A 15,390-nucleotide genomic window follows, 5' to 3' on the forward strand; every position below is an offset into this window, starting at 1 on the left:
TTGTTGATGACCTAAGCCATCTATTATTAGTGGAGAAGAACATCCGAGTGATTTAGTCTCATTGGTTTGTTTATTTCTTTTGTTTGTCCACTTTGACATAATTGGCATTTCATAGCGAGAACATTTGCTGCTCGGTGTGCGGAGCTTTCTCTAAAACCGGAAAAAAAACAGACCGGGTTTAATTCCGGCATCACTTGACATTTATTGCACATAAATCTTGATTTGCTCGCCCCCCGCTCCTCTCTCTCTCTCTCTGCCCTAAATTGCCTGCAAATATTTTTTTTTTAACTTTGAAAAAGGTGGAGGAGGTCCTTTTTTCCAATTACAGATTTTGTCTTGAGGTGTTAATTGCTGACTGACCTCAGGAGCTTGTCTTTTTTTTAATAACCTCTAATCACAGTGAAAGAGAGAGCAGTAATAGAGCCAAGCTACTCTTAACCCAGCATCCTTCAATAAGGTGTGATCTCATACCAACACACCACGTTCAAAACCTTCTCTTGAAAAACAGAAACCACTGTGACTCGTGCTCTTCCTCACATTCAAATTCAAATTACCTTTTTTATTTTGTTTGAATTCGGTCAGTGGAGTAGAAAGGTTATACTTAAGTTATTTGGTATTTTAAAAAGCAACTCTTTGCTCTTGGATTTCAGCTGAAGATATTATGAAACATTTAAAGGAGAATTAACTTCCGAGTAATCATAAGTGCACCGTGTTTTGCTGCAGCCAAGCTGCGTTATTGCTCTTTTCACATCTGCAGAGATTTATTACTGTTCATATTCTCCACACAATGACAAGCGTCCCGGCCGACAGCGGGGCGCTACGATATCCGGCGTTTGAATCGATCAACAATCTTGTCTTTATCCTCATATGTGTTTATGTCGTGTGTGTTTCCAGGCAGCCCTCAAGCCACAGGTACCGGCTCGTTGGTCATTCACCTGGAGGACTACAACGACAACGCCCCCTACGTGGTGCCGTCGGTAGCGCGGGTGTGCGAAGACGCCCACGACATGAACGTGGCCATCGTCGGAGCGTGGGACAGGGACCTCCCGCCCAACGCCGCGCCCTTCAAGATAGAACTGGGGAAACAGCCCGATCTAGATAAAACATGGAAAATCACCAGGGTCAACTGTGAGTATTTTATTTTGAAAAGGGATGTGCATGCACTTGAACTAGAAATTTGAACTTAACAAATGAATAATAATAATAATAATAAAACCTTTTCATACATTCACAACACCACCCTCACTTCACAGAGTCACCAAAGTGCACCCTGGGAAGTGTGGAGAAAAACAAACATAAAGAAATAATGAGACGGGTTAGAGAGAAAACCCGTATAAATTATTCCAGAGCCAGTAAGTGAATTGTTATATATCCATCCATGCTGAAGCCCTTAATAGTACGGATCACATGATGAGGACGAGGTGTAAAATAATACACGGGAGGAGGAGGAGGAGAATAGACAGACAACCAAGACATTGATTCGGGGCTTGCATGACTGGCAGAGCTGTCTGTGAGCGTTTGAGTGACAGAGCCGAGCTGAAACCTGCCCACAGGTATTATCTGTGAGTGACAGCAGGAGAGAGGAGGTGCAGACACTCCTCAATCACGCCGCTGGAGGAGGCTGATAGGACCAGCAGAGGAGGAAGAAGAGCTGGCTCCCAGTGCAACAAACTGGGACTTTGTGGAACCGCATGTAGAGCTGGTGGCGACGCCTCGACAGGATGTAGCTCTAAATCCTTGTTACAAATATTCATGAATTGGTTTTTATTCTCTTAACCCGATAAATCAATCAAATATCAAGTCTAAATATTAAGATGAAATCAATCGTTTTGAGACATGCACCTATACGCTGTCTAACCTTCAGTATTGGATGAGCAGGTCTATGATAAGTATGCAGGTACCACCCCGCTGCCAGCTTAGCAGCAAGCCTGTGAAACAAAGAGGAGAATAGCTAACCTGGCTCTAAATCTCTAAAGCTAATTAACAGGTTTGGTTTAAAAGAAGCACTGAAGCTGGCCTGGGGGAGCACGGCGGGGCAGCAACCTACGAACTACGTTTTCTCATTACTTTTGTCACACATATGTGTCATCACGTTGAAAGTGCATGTGGCTGAAGTGTAAGGTGATAAATATAACATCAACCTAATTGGAAATGTTCACCGCTGCCTCCTTGTGACATTGTGTTTTTGGCACAAGGCTTATTTAAATTGACATTTTTCTAATTCAATACAGAATGAAAAGTCACCTTAGCGGATTTAACAGCCGTGGCAGACGAGCCAGAATGTGCAGCTTTTGCATATTGTGACACAATTCCTGCGTGAAGTGAGCCGGTTCCGGAGTTTTTCTTTTCGCGTCTCATGAAGAACTTTAAAGTGTGATGCAACAAAATGTAACAGTCTCACGCAACTTTAAGCGCTGCCAATTTTTTGAAGAAGCGGCTTGGCAGATGAGATACTGGAGGCATGTATATGTTTTCTGCTGCGATACACATATTAAAATCTGCTTTTGCAAAAAAAAAACAAAAAAAACAGGCCAGCTGTTAAAGGCAGAATAGATAGACACACACACACACAGCTGTTAAAGGCAGAATAGATAGACACACACACACACACACAAACACACACACACACACACACACACACATGTATGGGATTACTGTGCCTTCACTATGAAACCTCACCCTTCTTCTATCTTGTCTCCCCCCCCCCCGTCCTCCTGCAGCCACACACTCCCAAATCATGCTTTTGCAAAGTCTGAAGAAAGCCAACTACCAGCTCCCGTTGCTCATCACGGACTCGGGGGTGCCGCCTCTGTCCAACAACACAGAGGTCAAAGTTCAAGTGTGCGTCTGTAAGAAGAACAAGATGCACTGCAGCTCGGCCCACTCCCACCGCTGCAGCCTTCTGCCGCTGCTGGCGACACTCCTGCTCGCCCTCCTCTGTAAGTAGCATCGAACCCCCGACATATTTGCCCGGCTCCTTCTTAAAACTCACATTAACACTGAAGCAATATGGCTTCCAGTGTGTCATTTGGCGAGAAATCAATACAGACGAGATGTCGGATGATCCCGACCCGGGACGATTTTATGCAAAATGGGCGAATCATTGTACTCGGAGAAGTGTTTCTGTGTGTGTTTGTGCACATCCTCTGATACACTACAAGTGTGCTTTTTTGTTGTTGTTTTTTTTGCATCCATTCTGTTAAAAGTATGTCTGTTTTTGATGCAATGCCTAAGGCACTCTCCCCGGGAAGTCAAACTTGAATTTACTCTGAATTTCTCATTTAGGCCATTAGCGATAGCATGAATAATTCAGCCTCCTCCATTCACAACGCCGACGTAATGGAGGACGTCCAACAGCTAGTTTGCCTCCCCGTCTGAGCTCGTTCTCTGTAGTTTATAGTCGGGCTTTGCTGTATGGCGGCAGCAGGGGGCATTGGTGGGGTTATGGGGGGGAGGAGAGGAAGGAGAGAGGAAGGAGAGCACTAGCAATAAGAGGAGATATAGTAAAAAAAAATGTTTTTAGGCTTAAAAAATGGTGTAGTCATATATTTATCAGCTTTTTTCTGACTGTAAAATGATTCATGGGGAGATCATCTAAAAAAATTCACAGTCATGCCACTTTTCCTCTTTCCAGCTCTCTTTTTGTTCTATTTATCTTAACTTTTTGGTTGTTTTTCTTCTCCTCCCTCTGTGCCACTTATGGGGCTCTTTTACTTTCTCGTTTTTTAGCCAAATCAGCCAAACTCTTCCCACAATGCTTTGCTTTCTGGCAGAATCCCTCATCGTCTTGGTTCTCTCCCGGGAGCATCTGTGCATCCATGCACCCATCTTTGACCCAATCGGTCCTCCTCTGGCTGCGGATCAATCTGTCTATCGATGCATATCATCTCTCCAAACACTCACTCATGGCAGATCACCGAGCTTCGGCGCACTCCGCTACCTGCAGCATCTGTTAAAAAGCCACGCTCCGCCGGACGCAAAGTACAAAAATTAAAGTGACAACGCGTGGCGAGCAACGCCATAAGCACCCGGCACTCGAGCGTTGACAGACCGTTCGTCTCCGTTTCAGTGCGGCGCGCTAATCACGAGCTGATGCTGAGTCAGCGTTCGCCGGCGGGCAGCCACCTCTAGGAAAAGTTTCAGCCGGCGGTGATCCTGCCAAACCGTCGGTTTGCTTTTCACGCTCCTACTCTTTAGAAATAGTTTTTTTTTTCTTTTCTTCGTTATTATCCGCCGTTGCCACGGTAGCAGCCGCAGTGTGTGTGAAACTCAAAAGCATGATAATTGGGTGACATGCCGAGATGACATTAGGAGAGTCTTCTCTCCCCGCCGATGTCCTTTGACTCTGAAGGACAGAGGCGTCCATTACTCCCCTGTAAATAGTGCGCTGATAGGCAGTGGCATTCATTAGCCAAATAGCTGCTCCAGACGACCGATTATAGTTTTTTATTTTATGGGGGGGGGGGGGGGGGCTGCCTCGGTTCTACGCTGTACTGCGTCAGAAGAGAGAACACAGTGAGCGGTGTTACCGTGGAGCTGAGGAAGGTGTGTGTGTCTCCATAGTAATACAGCTGGGAAGCACAGGTTCCACCGATTCAGACTCATTCACACACACACACACACACACACACACACACACACACACAAACAAGCGTCCAGAGATCATCACAGGGGCCGGTGCCGGGGGGACAGATAGAGGCGACTGATCACTGCAGTGTGTAGTCATACAGTCTGACAGAGAGGCGGAGAGGATCCCGTTTCAATTCCCTTATCTGCGAGCTTACCTTTGACCCTACAAGAGAGAGACGAAGGGGAGGAAAAATGGAAAAGAGCCAGAGGGGGAAGGATGGGGAGGAAAGGAGACGAGAATAAAAAGGTGTGGAGATTAAACCCTTCAGTTGAGTTCTGTTTTCGCCCACTGGGCTGCAGCGAGGTGTTCTGTATCGCTCTCACCTTTCCCTCCTCCTATTCTAGTTTCCTTCTCTCTCGGTCTACAAAACATGTAAGGTCATGGGCTAAAAGTGTAATACCTCTTTTAATCATTATAATGTGGAAACATTTATATTGTATTCCCAAAATGCCGGTGCATTTCATTTTGTTCCCCCCTTAATATCTACTAACGGCAACACATTTTTATAGTTATGTTCGAACATAAACATAATAGCACTTGCTGAAGTTTAGGGAAGGATCGTAAATGAAAGTAAAGCACAAGACGAGAAAAATACTTTTTCAATGTTTAACCAAAACCAGGATGCTTCCTGAACCTTTATCAAGCGTCCGACGGGTCGCACAGGTGGCAGCGCGGCACCCTGGGGGGGCAGCACGGCACCCTGGGGGGGCAGCACGGCAGCGTGGCCAGAAGGGACACAATCACTATGAGGAGATGGTTTAAAACCAGGGAACCTGAACACAACAACACGGTGGGCTGCAGGACCCGAACCAGGGTCCCTTTGGTTTCTGTGCAGCATTTAGACGTCACACTTCCTGGATACGGAATCCGTTATTAAAATGAATTTGCAAACCAAATTAGTGGTATAGAGTATGAATATATTTAATATGAGAGGCACTTAGTTATGTAATACAAGAAAGTTTGCATCCTCTGTTTAAAACCCTCTAGAGGTCATCTAATCTACTGTGTGTGTGTGTGTGTGTGTGTGTGTGTGTGTGTGTGTGTGTGTGTGTGTGTGTGTGTGTGTGTGTGTGTGTGTGTGATGATGTGTGAGAGGAGAGAGAAAATGACAACAAGCAGAGAATGCTATCTACTTTGATCACGTGATCCGCGTTCATTTATTCTCCACGGACGCAAACAAGACACAACGAGACAGATTAGTCTGAGAGTGTCGCTAAAATGACACTCGACTCAAGAGAATTGATTAAACAAGTTGATTTTTTTTTTTGTGTTGAAGAGAAAGATCATCTCCGCCCCGCTGACAGATTTTACTCTCATTGTGTGTCGCTGGAAGCCAAGAGGAATTTAAATGAGGTGTGGGTTGTGAAGCCTGCTTGTTGAAACCACACCACTGTCACCGGACTCAGCTTTCCATCCTCCACACTTTTTTTTACCTGCCGGCTCCTTCAGTGGTGCTTCAGCTTCAGCAACACTATCCAAAGTATCCTCGCTGCCTCTCTGTCCTCGCTCTCATCCATATAACACTCAGCTGGGGTTGCTTTTCAGACCCTTAAATAATGTATGTAACCAGAGAGGGTGTGTATGTGTGTGTGTGTGTGTGTGTGTGTGTGTGTGTGTGTGTGTATGTGTGTGCGCACAGTGCCAACATATACAGTGTCTTCTGATGCTTACAAGACCTTTGTTTGCTGTTGCAGGGTTGGCTGCTAAATCCCAGGGCTTTGCAGGGGCCTACTTTCACTGCCCTCCATTGTAAGCCTTTCTTTTGTGATCAATGCGCCATAGACTCTCACACACATCCACTAAGCGCAAACACACACACACACACACACACACACACACAGATTACCATAAAGTAGGGAACAATTACGGTATTAGTTCTGTAGAGGGAAATGCTTACAGATATATAAAAACAAACACACACACACACAGACTGCGGGTTGTTAAATGGCCGTGCGAAGGCATCCATTGTTCACCTGAGATAAGACTTCCTAATTGGACGAACTAAGTGCAGTCGATACGAGCTTCCATAGGCTGCAGATGCACAGAAAACAGGGACAGCTTCTCATACGAGTGATTCCTAATTTTAAAAGTAATTACAAGGAGGAATGCTCCACTTTTTTTGGCGGCAGGTAGCAGAGCAACACAGATGACCACACTGCCCCCTATCAGCAAGCATGTGAACTGTGCAGCACACACACACACACACACACACACACACGCACACTATCTCCTCCTCGCAGCAGCCTCAAAATGAAATTCTCAAAAGTTGACGGTGTGTGGCCGGAGGCAATAACTGTCCACGTTGCACAGTATGTAAATAATGTCTATTTTGCACGTATAGGTGGTGTTGACATTGCGGCGCTGCGGGGGGATTAATATGTTGTTGCCCACAGTTTCTGTGTGTGAATGGGGCTCATGAGGCACGTGAAGTAAGATGATAACATGAAAAATCTCTGGGGGAGCGGATGCTGATGCTCTCACCTGTATTCCTACTCTCTCCACCCGCTTCAACCACACTGCACCGATTCACCCGCCGTGTGCTGAGTTTCAGGAAGGAATGTCTTCCATGCAGGATTACGGGCTCCGAGCTGCAGATCCATCTGCACTTGTAATGCACTGCAGAAAACTGCTGCTGTCTGTGTTTCTCTGTAATTTCAGCAAGAGTAATAATGTAATTCCAAGAGTAAAGGAGAGAGAGAGGGCGAAGTAAAAACAGGGCATTTTCCATTAAACACAACAAACGGCTCCCAGCACAGATGCCACTAATTTACCTCCATCCTCCCGGGGGTTTTAGTCCACGCCATTCCTCCTTTCTGATCCCTCGCTTTGCTCTGACAGCCACTTTTCCTCTTCCTTCTGCGGCTCAACACTAATCCCCCACCAGCTATAGAGACAGGATGTTTAGGGGCTTATTTACTCTTGTAAAAATATGGCTTTTTTTTCACGGCTTCCTTTGAAGACACCTCGCGTCGGAACGATGCGTTTAGCGGACGGCTTGTTTCTGCCTTCAGATCAAGCTGTCGAGGGTTATTGATCTCTGAACCTTGATATGTGTGATGGGAATTTAAAGGGGTGTAACGTCACAAGACACAAAGCCTGTAAACACTACTACTCGACACGCTAACACTGAACATGGGGAGGCCTTAAAGGGTATTTTTTTTCATTCCACTGACTCAGATTGTTATGATCTGAGTGTAAGGACATTATTGAAAGGACTCAACAGAGGAATAAAAATAAATGTACGTCATTAAAGTGTATGTCATTGAAGTGGGCACAATACTTATTGTTGATGAAAACCCAACATTTCCTGTTTTTGCTGCTTCAACATAAAAGCTTTTAAATCAATAAATAACTTTTATTTTATTTTGAGAGTTTATAGTTTCTATTTAATGTGTCACCATGTTACTGGAGCTTCGTTAGCGGCTACTCTGCAATAAAAGTGAATCACAGTAGGGAGCAAAAATAACAGACTTTTATTGTGAAGGATTTATGCTGCTCCTTTGGCCATAAAATATATCTGATCACTATGTGATGAAGTGTCATAGGTGGACACACGTGTTAAAACCTGGGTTAGTTACCCTTTAACAAGCTATAGATAACGACAAATGACTAATTCCACTGAGTGATGGATTTGATCCGATGAATGAAGAATCCCATTGCTATACACGATTAGCTTTACCTCGCGTTAGCACGCAAACATGTAGATTTGATCTTTTTAAGAACCCAAAATTTTAATTTGGACGATTATTACCAAGTGATGCTGAATGACTTCATAAATTGTTAAAATGAAGTTGTTTGCTCCAGACTGCGCTCATGTTTTACTCATGTATTATGAATGATTTGTTGGTACATCTGTTAAACTGTTATGCTGGGACTTCTCAGCCTCAAATCTGACGTTGCCAAAAAAATGAAAGCCTGGAAACATTTATAAGCTGATGTCTACCTCAGATACTTTTTTCCACTGCTTTCATGTATGAAAAAAATATCAAAACATTGTTAGCAGACGATTTGATGACTAAGTAAATGATTTGTAAAGGATTGATTCTGTCCCAAACTTTGTGATCATTATAAGCGGGTGATCGCTGTAACCAGGATCAATATAAGAGATTTCCACTGTAAAGATAAGTTCTATTTTTGTAAGTTTCACATATTATACAATTACTAACTACAAATAAAACATGTGTTAGTGTGTTCTTGAGTGTAGATTCTGTTCTTACCTACAAATGAATCCCAATTACGGGAAGATTGGTGAATAAAGGGCTTGGAGTTTGTTACCTTCTGGATCACTGGCCTCATATCACATAGTTGAGTTGGAGTTGAGGTCTCTTGCCTCCACTTTGCCTCCTTGATGCCAGATCTCAGTCTTGCTCTGGCGTAGCCATCTGATTGAAAGGCAGCTGTTTTGTTGTTGTTGTTGCTCCGTATAGAGCCCTCACCTCTCCATTCATCCATGCTCTTCAGTTGGGCAATGGGGATTTTCTTCTCTTTGATATCACCACATCGTCAGCATATTGTCTGATATATGACGTGACTGTTTATTGATGTCGTTGAGCAGCTGTGGCTTCATCTGTCCACAGTTTAACGGTCTTTTCGGAGTGTTTGGCCGCGTTTGATCAGCTGGGTGTAAGTCGCCAGCAGAAACACCATCCGGGTTTGTTTAGTCATGTGTCTGCTTTGAAATGGTATTTGGTTTGGCCAGTCTGGCTGAGTGATGGGAGGATTTTCTGAGAATCTCATCTTGATCTGTTTATACAATTGGGGATCCTCCTGCAGGTTTGTGAGGAGGATGTTTTTGGATTTGTGTTTCTGGGATCAATCAGGAAACATTATCATTCTGATTCCCACGTTGTTCTTAGTAACGGCGGCCCCTCTCCTCATTCTCTCTGTAGCTCGCTCACCCAACGCTAACATTTTGAATGCCGTGTTTACAAATGGCAAACTGACAAAGCGAATGCATATTATATCTTTAACTAAAGTCGTTGCTCGACATCTATTCGCTAACAAGTTCTTGTTATGTTTTGCAGTTAACTGGTTCATCATTAAATTCTGCTTGGTAAGGCTCATTAACTTTCATTATAGTCGGCAGAGCCCTGACTGATCCCTGTTTTCCCCTCTAATGTTTCTTCTTTATGCCGCGGTGCCTCCGGATTTCTCCTCGCAGCCGTGACATACCTGAGCCAATCAGCTGTCGGCCCTCCTTTCCTCTCAGCAATTTGGAGAAAAAGGCTGGAAAACGGCGTCTGTTTCCTCCAGAGTGCCGTTTGATTCTTCCTCATCTCCCGCAGCTTGTTAAATGTACCCTTTCTATGCAATAAGCTTTGGCTTTTACCCAGAAAGATTTAGAATAAGTGGAGACGGTGAGATAAGTCAACATCAGTGAATCACTGCGACGCTCCCATGAGTTCATTCATATACATGGAAAAGAAAGGTTTGAGTACAAATATATCTCTTTCTGTCTAATGTTCTGGCACAAGGGACCTTTTACCAGCTGTCCACAGATGCGAGAACAGTATGTTGGATATTGCTCCCGTATGTTACATGCATATGTATTCATATGCGTTCAACGACCATAGGAACAAACGTACCTGGAGAAGGAATCCTTCCCTCTGTGGGAGCACAGTGTGATGCTGCAGCTAATTCTGCTAGCTGTAACATAAAGTGATTCATTCAAGCCAAGCTCCGTGATTGTATTCTGTTCATCCCTCTCTTCCCTCGCCTCCTTCCTATGTATAATTCTCCCTTTCATCTGCTCCCGACCTATGAGTTCATAGCCTGTGTCTGCGCGGGAGCTGAGGTGAATTGATTCGGCAATGTATTTTCATGTCCAGGCCTTGACTTTTTTTAGCCAGAGGGGGAGAATTGCCTCTTTTATACCCAGTTCTTCATGTGAGGTGAAACAGGGCTGCCGGAGTCTCATTAGATTTGCAAAAGCCAATATCTGAGTCTGGAGTGCCTCGGAGTGCTTCTCGACTTTTATTTCCTTTTTTGGGGGGGGAACACTTAGTCCTGAGCGTTATGAAACGGGGGAGCATTGGAAGAAAAACAACGGAGAAAGGAAAATCAATCCCCTCCCCCCCTCCTGTTCTATATACCCTCCACAATATTAGATATTCACCCCCATTCAGGCACGTTTCGATCGTTTTGAAGTGTACAGTCCAATTCATTTCAGCATGTCTGGGAAAATTATAGTTCACATTCCTCAAGACCGCTCCCTAATCTCATAGAGAGAGAAAGATGTGCAGAGAGGCAGAGATGCGGGAGGATAAAGACGGAAAAAAAGGGGGGACAGAAAGACATATTGGCGTGTCAACAGTGGAAACCCGTGATGAGTTTGTCTGGCTGAAACCGACTGCCAACTTATTAAACAAAGCACACAAGAGCTGCGACCACAACGGTTCAGCCCACTCGTGTGCTCACAATACAAAATGCAAAAAAAAAAAGCATAATGCAACAGTAAACCCTTTGGAAACGAACACAGGCTATGACAAATTGCCACCTCCAAATTGGTTGTTTTACACCACATTTCCCTGCATGCATTTGGCTAGATTAGCGAGTAAAAGGCAAGGCTTAAAAGGTAAGCCTGTTAAGTAAGGAAGAACGCTCACGGTACACCTGACCTCACAGCCACCGCTGCATCTGTGCTGAGGAGTTGTACTTAAAGCACTTAAACACAGTCACAGTCATCGGTGTGCAGCAGGGAAGCGGTGTGGGATCTCTCTTTCTTTGCTACATCATTTACATTAAAATGCATTTGCATAGTCACTTTTGTATCCAATATCTCATTATGATAACAGTATGCACACTTCAATAATCACAGGCTTATTGGAATTGGAACAGAATCACAGTTATTAAGCAATTTGTGCATAAATCCTTCTGAAATCTTTGATTTTGCATCAAATTGGAAAAAACATTTCTTAAAGGCTTTAATATTAACGTGTATATCCGTTGCTAGGAAACATCTGTAGCACTGTCCAATCAGAAGCGATCAACTATCTAAACAGGATATCCGTGCAGCAAAACAGCTGTTCCATAACTTCCACTTCAAAGGAGCGATTGATGCCATTGATAACCACTAGATGTCAAACTCCCCCTCCCCCATTCCAGTGTATTCACTTCACAACATGTGGTTACCAATAATCAACCAATCAGTGGATTGAGGCGGTCATGTGATGAATCTTTCCGTGCTTGTGAGTTAAGGCCTTATGTCCACATGGCACCTTTTCCGTCAAAAAAGCGCTTTGTATGAAAGACTAGCATCGCCCCGGTGCTTTTTATGATCTATTTGGGCCGCTATCTATTTTTTACATTGTTTCGTTTCACTGTGAGCGCCGGAGGACGATTGCTTCATACTTTGTACAGATGAGCTTGTCACCGCTCGATCTGACGGAGAAAATTTGTTCGGTGATACGAGGGCAACACTCGCCACTGTTCGCTGCTTTTCCGGTCTTTGTTATGATATTGTCTGACTGACAGACGCTGCTCCTCCATTTTCTCCTACAGAGATAAACAAGAAATGTAAATGATTCATCCATAATCATGATCTATTTTTTTCTATTTTTATTAAGTTTTATTTGGCACCTTTTATTCAGTTTTATGTTATTATTATGCATCTCCCTACAGATGTCATCAATAAGACTTGGCTGTCGATCACATGTATAACTATTTTATTCATGTACGATGTATGGAGAAAACAGGTTGTTTGATAGCTTGTCAGATGCAGTTACCAATAAGGGGGAGATATGCTACGCTAAAGTATGTTTTTTGATCATTTTCATGACTTTTACATTTATATTACTGTATTTATTTTTATTTGCCTAATTATTTAACTGCATTTTATCAAGTGTTGGGTAAGATGTGTTTTATATGACCTCTTTTACTTCTACTACATCCAAATACGACATCAGCAAGCTAAAGAAAAAATTGTGTTGCTATGATAATTGTAAATATGAGTTATTTTTGTTTGTGTAATGCTCGATAGAAAAAATGAATTTGTGCACCGTGTTTGACAGAACGTGTTTGATAAAAGGTCATCGGCTCTGGGCCTTCCGGTGCTCTGTAAAGTATGCAGTAAATGTTGTGAAGTGCTTCCATCCAGTGAGATCGGGACTCAGTCGCAGCCAGGAGACCTTCTCCTGAACCTCCGGTTTAACCACTTTAATACTTTTCTATGTAGTTTGACGAAAGTAAAGATGCTGAATAAAACCCGTCACATGAGAAAACCAATGAATGCGAGAGACAAAGAGGGGAGAGAACAAGCAAAATGGCGCGAGGAGGGTTTCTGTCAAACGCTCGGTCGTCTCCAAACATGTCAGAAATAGAGAGCAGACCTGGAGAAGATGTCTGCCGGAGAGGCGATCAATACACTCTCACATTTCGTACTGCAGTGTGTGTGTGTATTGATGTGAGTGCACGTGTGATTGTATCAAATTTAGAACCGGCTCGTCGAAAGCAATTCTACCAGACTTATGAGACTAAGTGTCACACTACCAGGGAACATGGCCCACGTTGTTATTTATTTTCTTAAACTCAGCGGGGAAAACACACATCAGTCCACATGAACGTTCTGTGGCGCTCATAAAGTTTGCAGACGATTCTGAAATCGATTCTTCCCTTCGGAAACGTACGGGGAGTTCAGTCCCGTCCTCCGCACGGTAAACTGAACTCATTCCGAAGTAAAAAGAGAAAGGGAAGTCTTCTCCGAGTCCACGTCAGTAGCCCATTAATCTTCGCTGTAGCCACTCCAAGGAAGTGACTCTTGATGGCGCGATAAATCAAAAAAAAGCCCCGGTGAAGCTTTCGGAGAGATTTGCGTGCGTTGGGTCGTATCGATCGAAGCGTCCGGGACGTTCCGGAAGGAACACGGCGACACGGTTTCAGGGTGGATTTCACATTAAAGCCAATTACTCGCTCGCCCGCTGCCAGAGAGAGAACAATTAGAACTTCTCCGCTCCGTCCTCACCCAAGCTTTTATGACGCGATGCCGTCACCCGTCCTGCCTAATTGATTGCAATTGATCTGATTCAGTGATGACCTTTCCTTTACACTATCTCCTGTCTTTTTTCTCCTTTTCTTCCCCACACATTCCCTCCCCCTCCCTCCCTCCCTCCCCCGTCTCCTCCTCCTCCTCCACTTTCATCTCCTCTCCCTACAGGCCTGTAGATTCTGCTGAAACCTCCCGTAGTCCTTTTTTGCAACACTGAAAAAGCAACGACTTACCCCCCCCCCCCCCCCCTCCCACGCAACCCAGGCTTAGGAGAGGAAGACGAAGAAGACGGAAAGAGAAAAAAAAAGATGAAGAAGAGAGAAGAAGTATTCTCGCCGCGACAAATCAAACAAGAAAATACACACAATCCCCCCACAGGCGCAACTGCTGTATAACACTCGTTTTTTAAAAAGAAATCTCTCACTTCTCCTTCTCGCCGCTGTCTCGTCTCCTTCTCTTCATCTTTACTTTCCTTGTGGCATGTGTCCTTCCCCCACTTCTGTCTCCTCTCATCCCCCCTCATGATGACTCTCTTTGTCGTATCTCCCCCCTACACTTCCTCCCCCATCAATTATTCCAGTTCTTTTTTTTTTCTTTTTTCCATCGTATTCCGTTTTGGCAGTGCACCATTAACATTGGCAGACAAACGCTGGGTGTTAGCAGTGTTCTTGCAACACGCCACATCTGTAGGAGATACTTGAAACAACATGTATATTGATATTGTAACAAAACAAAAAGCTATAAATCAATTTTCGTATTGGACCGAGTCTGTTCCCACAGTTCACCCAAAACCTTCATTTTTTTTACCTCTTTTTCCTCCCATTTGCTACCTCTTTTTTCTTTCCCCCCATCACCTTGTTATGCATACACATAACCCCCCTCCTCTATCTATCTGCCTCGCCTTCCCCATCTCCCCCGTTTATCTATCGACCTCTCTGTCTCTCGGCAGGCCAGGGAACACTGCAAAGGCTGAGCTACTGTCCTGGTCGGGGAAGAGCATTAACTTTTGATGTGTTCCTTTTTCTTTTCCTCGTCGCAGACTGTGTTTGATATTGTTTCCCTCTTTAAGCGGAGGGAACAAAAGCCTGTTTCTTTGTCTGCAGTGGTTGTGGTCTTTTAGGACAAGGTGGTAGCCATAAGCCTTCAAAGTCGGAAACTCTTTGGAGTCGTTTCTTCGATTTGCTTCTGTTTTTATTGCATTAGTTGTCATGGAGTGGAAAACAGTATATCTTTATAGTAACGGTGTAAACCTTAAAAAAAAAAGTACTATTATATAAATATTTTATTTTTTACCATTGTATAAATATACAGTATTGATTAACTTATGTACTTTGATTGTAAGTTCTTTTGTCACCAACACAGTGAGTAATTAAAAAGAGAAAAGCTTTTTTTTTTCCTGTGAATTTTAGGCACTATTTCTAATGCTATTGATGTTTTTGACTATTTTATTGTAACATCTTTTGTTTTGGATTTGTTTGTTTTTATGTTATTTTGAATCAGGAGTCTTGTTTTGATGGCTGCCATGTGTTTAGTTCTGTCTCTTGTCAGTTTGACCCTCTCCTGCTCTTTCAATCTGTCATTTCGAATTTCAAGAAGATGTGTAAGAAGAAAACAAAGGCCGTTTTTTTTGTGTTTTTTTTGGTGGATAGTTTTGCTTCTTTTTTCTCTTGCCTCATCAACAGAACGTAGTGTGTGTGGGTTTGTTTGGACGACCACCTTAAAGAAAAAGATGACATTTTGAATGAGTTATGTCTGTCTTTTGCACTAATTTAATAAA

At 43.6% G+C, this 15,390-nt stretch overlaps 2 protein-coding genes across 2 annotated transcripts in view; one reads left to right on the forward strand and one right to left on the reverse strand.

The window, feature by feature from the left end:
• Positions 1-15,390, forward strand: part of cdh13 (cadherin 13, H-cadherin (heart)) — a 291,682-nt gene that overhangs the window by 266,250 nt on the left and 10,042 nt on the right. The window contains exons 12-13 of the mRNA XM_084018321.1: positions 895-1,128; positions 2,721-2,939. Of these exons, the coding sequence (XP_083874447.1) occupies positions 895-1,128; positions 2,721-2,939 (453 nt within the window). The remainder of the gene's footprint in view (positions 1-894; positions 1,129-2,720; positions 2,940-15,390) is intronic.
• The window catches only part of hsbp1b (heat shock factor binding protein 1b), a 341,874-nt gene that overhangs the window by 231,259 nt on the left and 95,225 nt on the right, over positions 1-15,390 (reverse strand). The gene's annotated exons all lie outside the window — the stretch shown is intronic.

This window comes from Eutrigla gurnardus (genome assembly GCF_963514095.1).
Source record: "Eutrigla gurnardus genome assembly, chromosome: 9".
In the NCBI taxonomy this organism is placed as follows: Eukaryota; Metazoa; Chordata; class Actinopteri; order Perciformes; family Triglidae; genus Eutrigla; species Eutrigla gurnardus.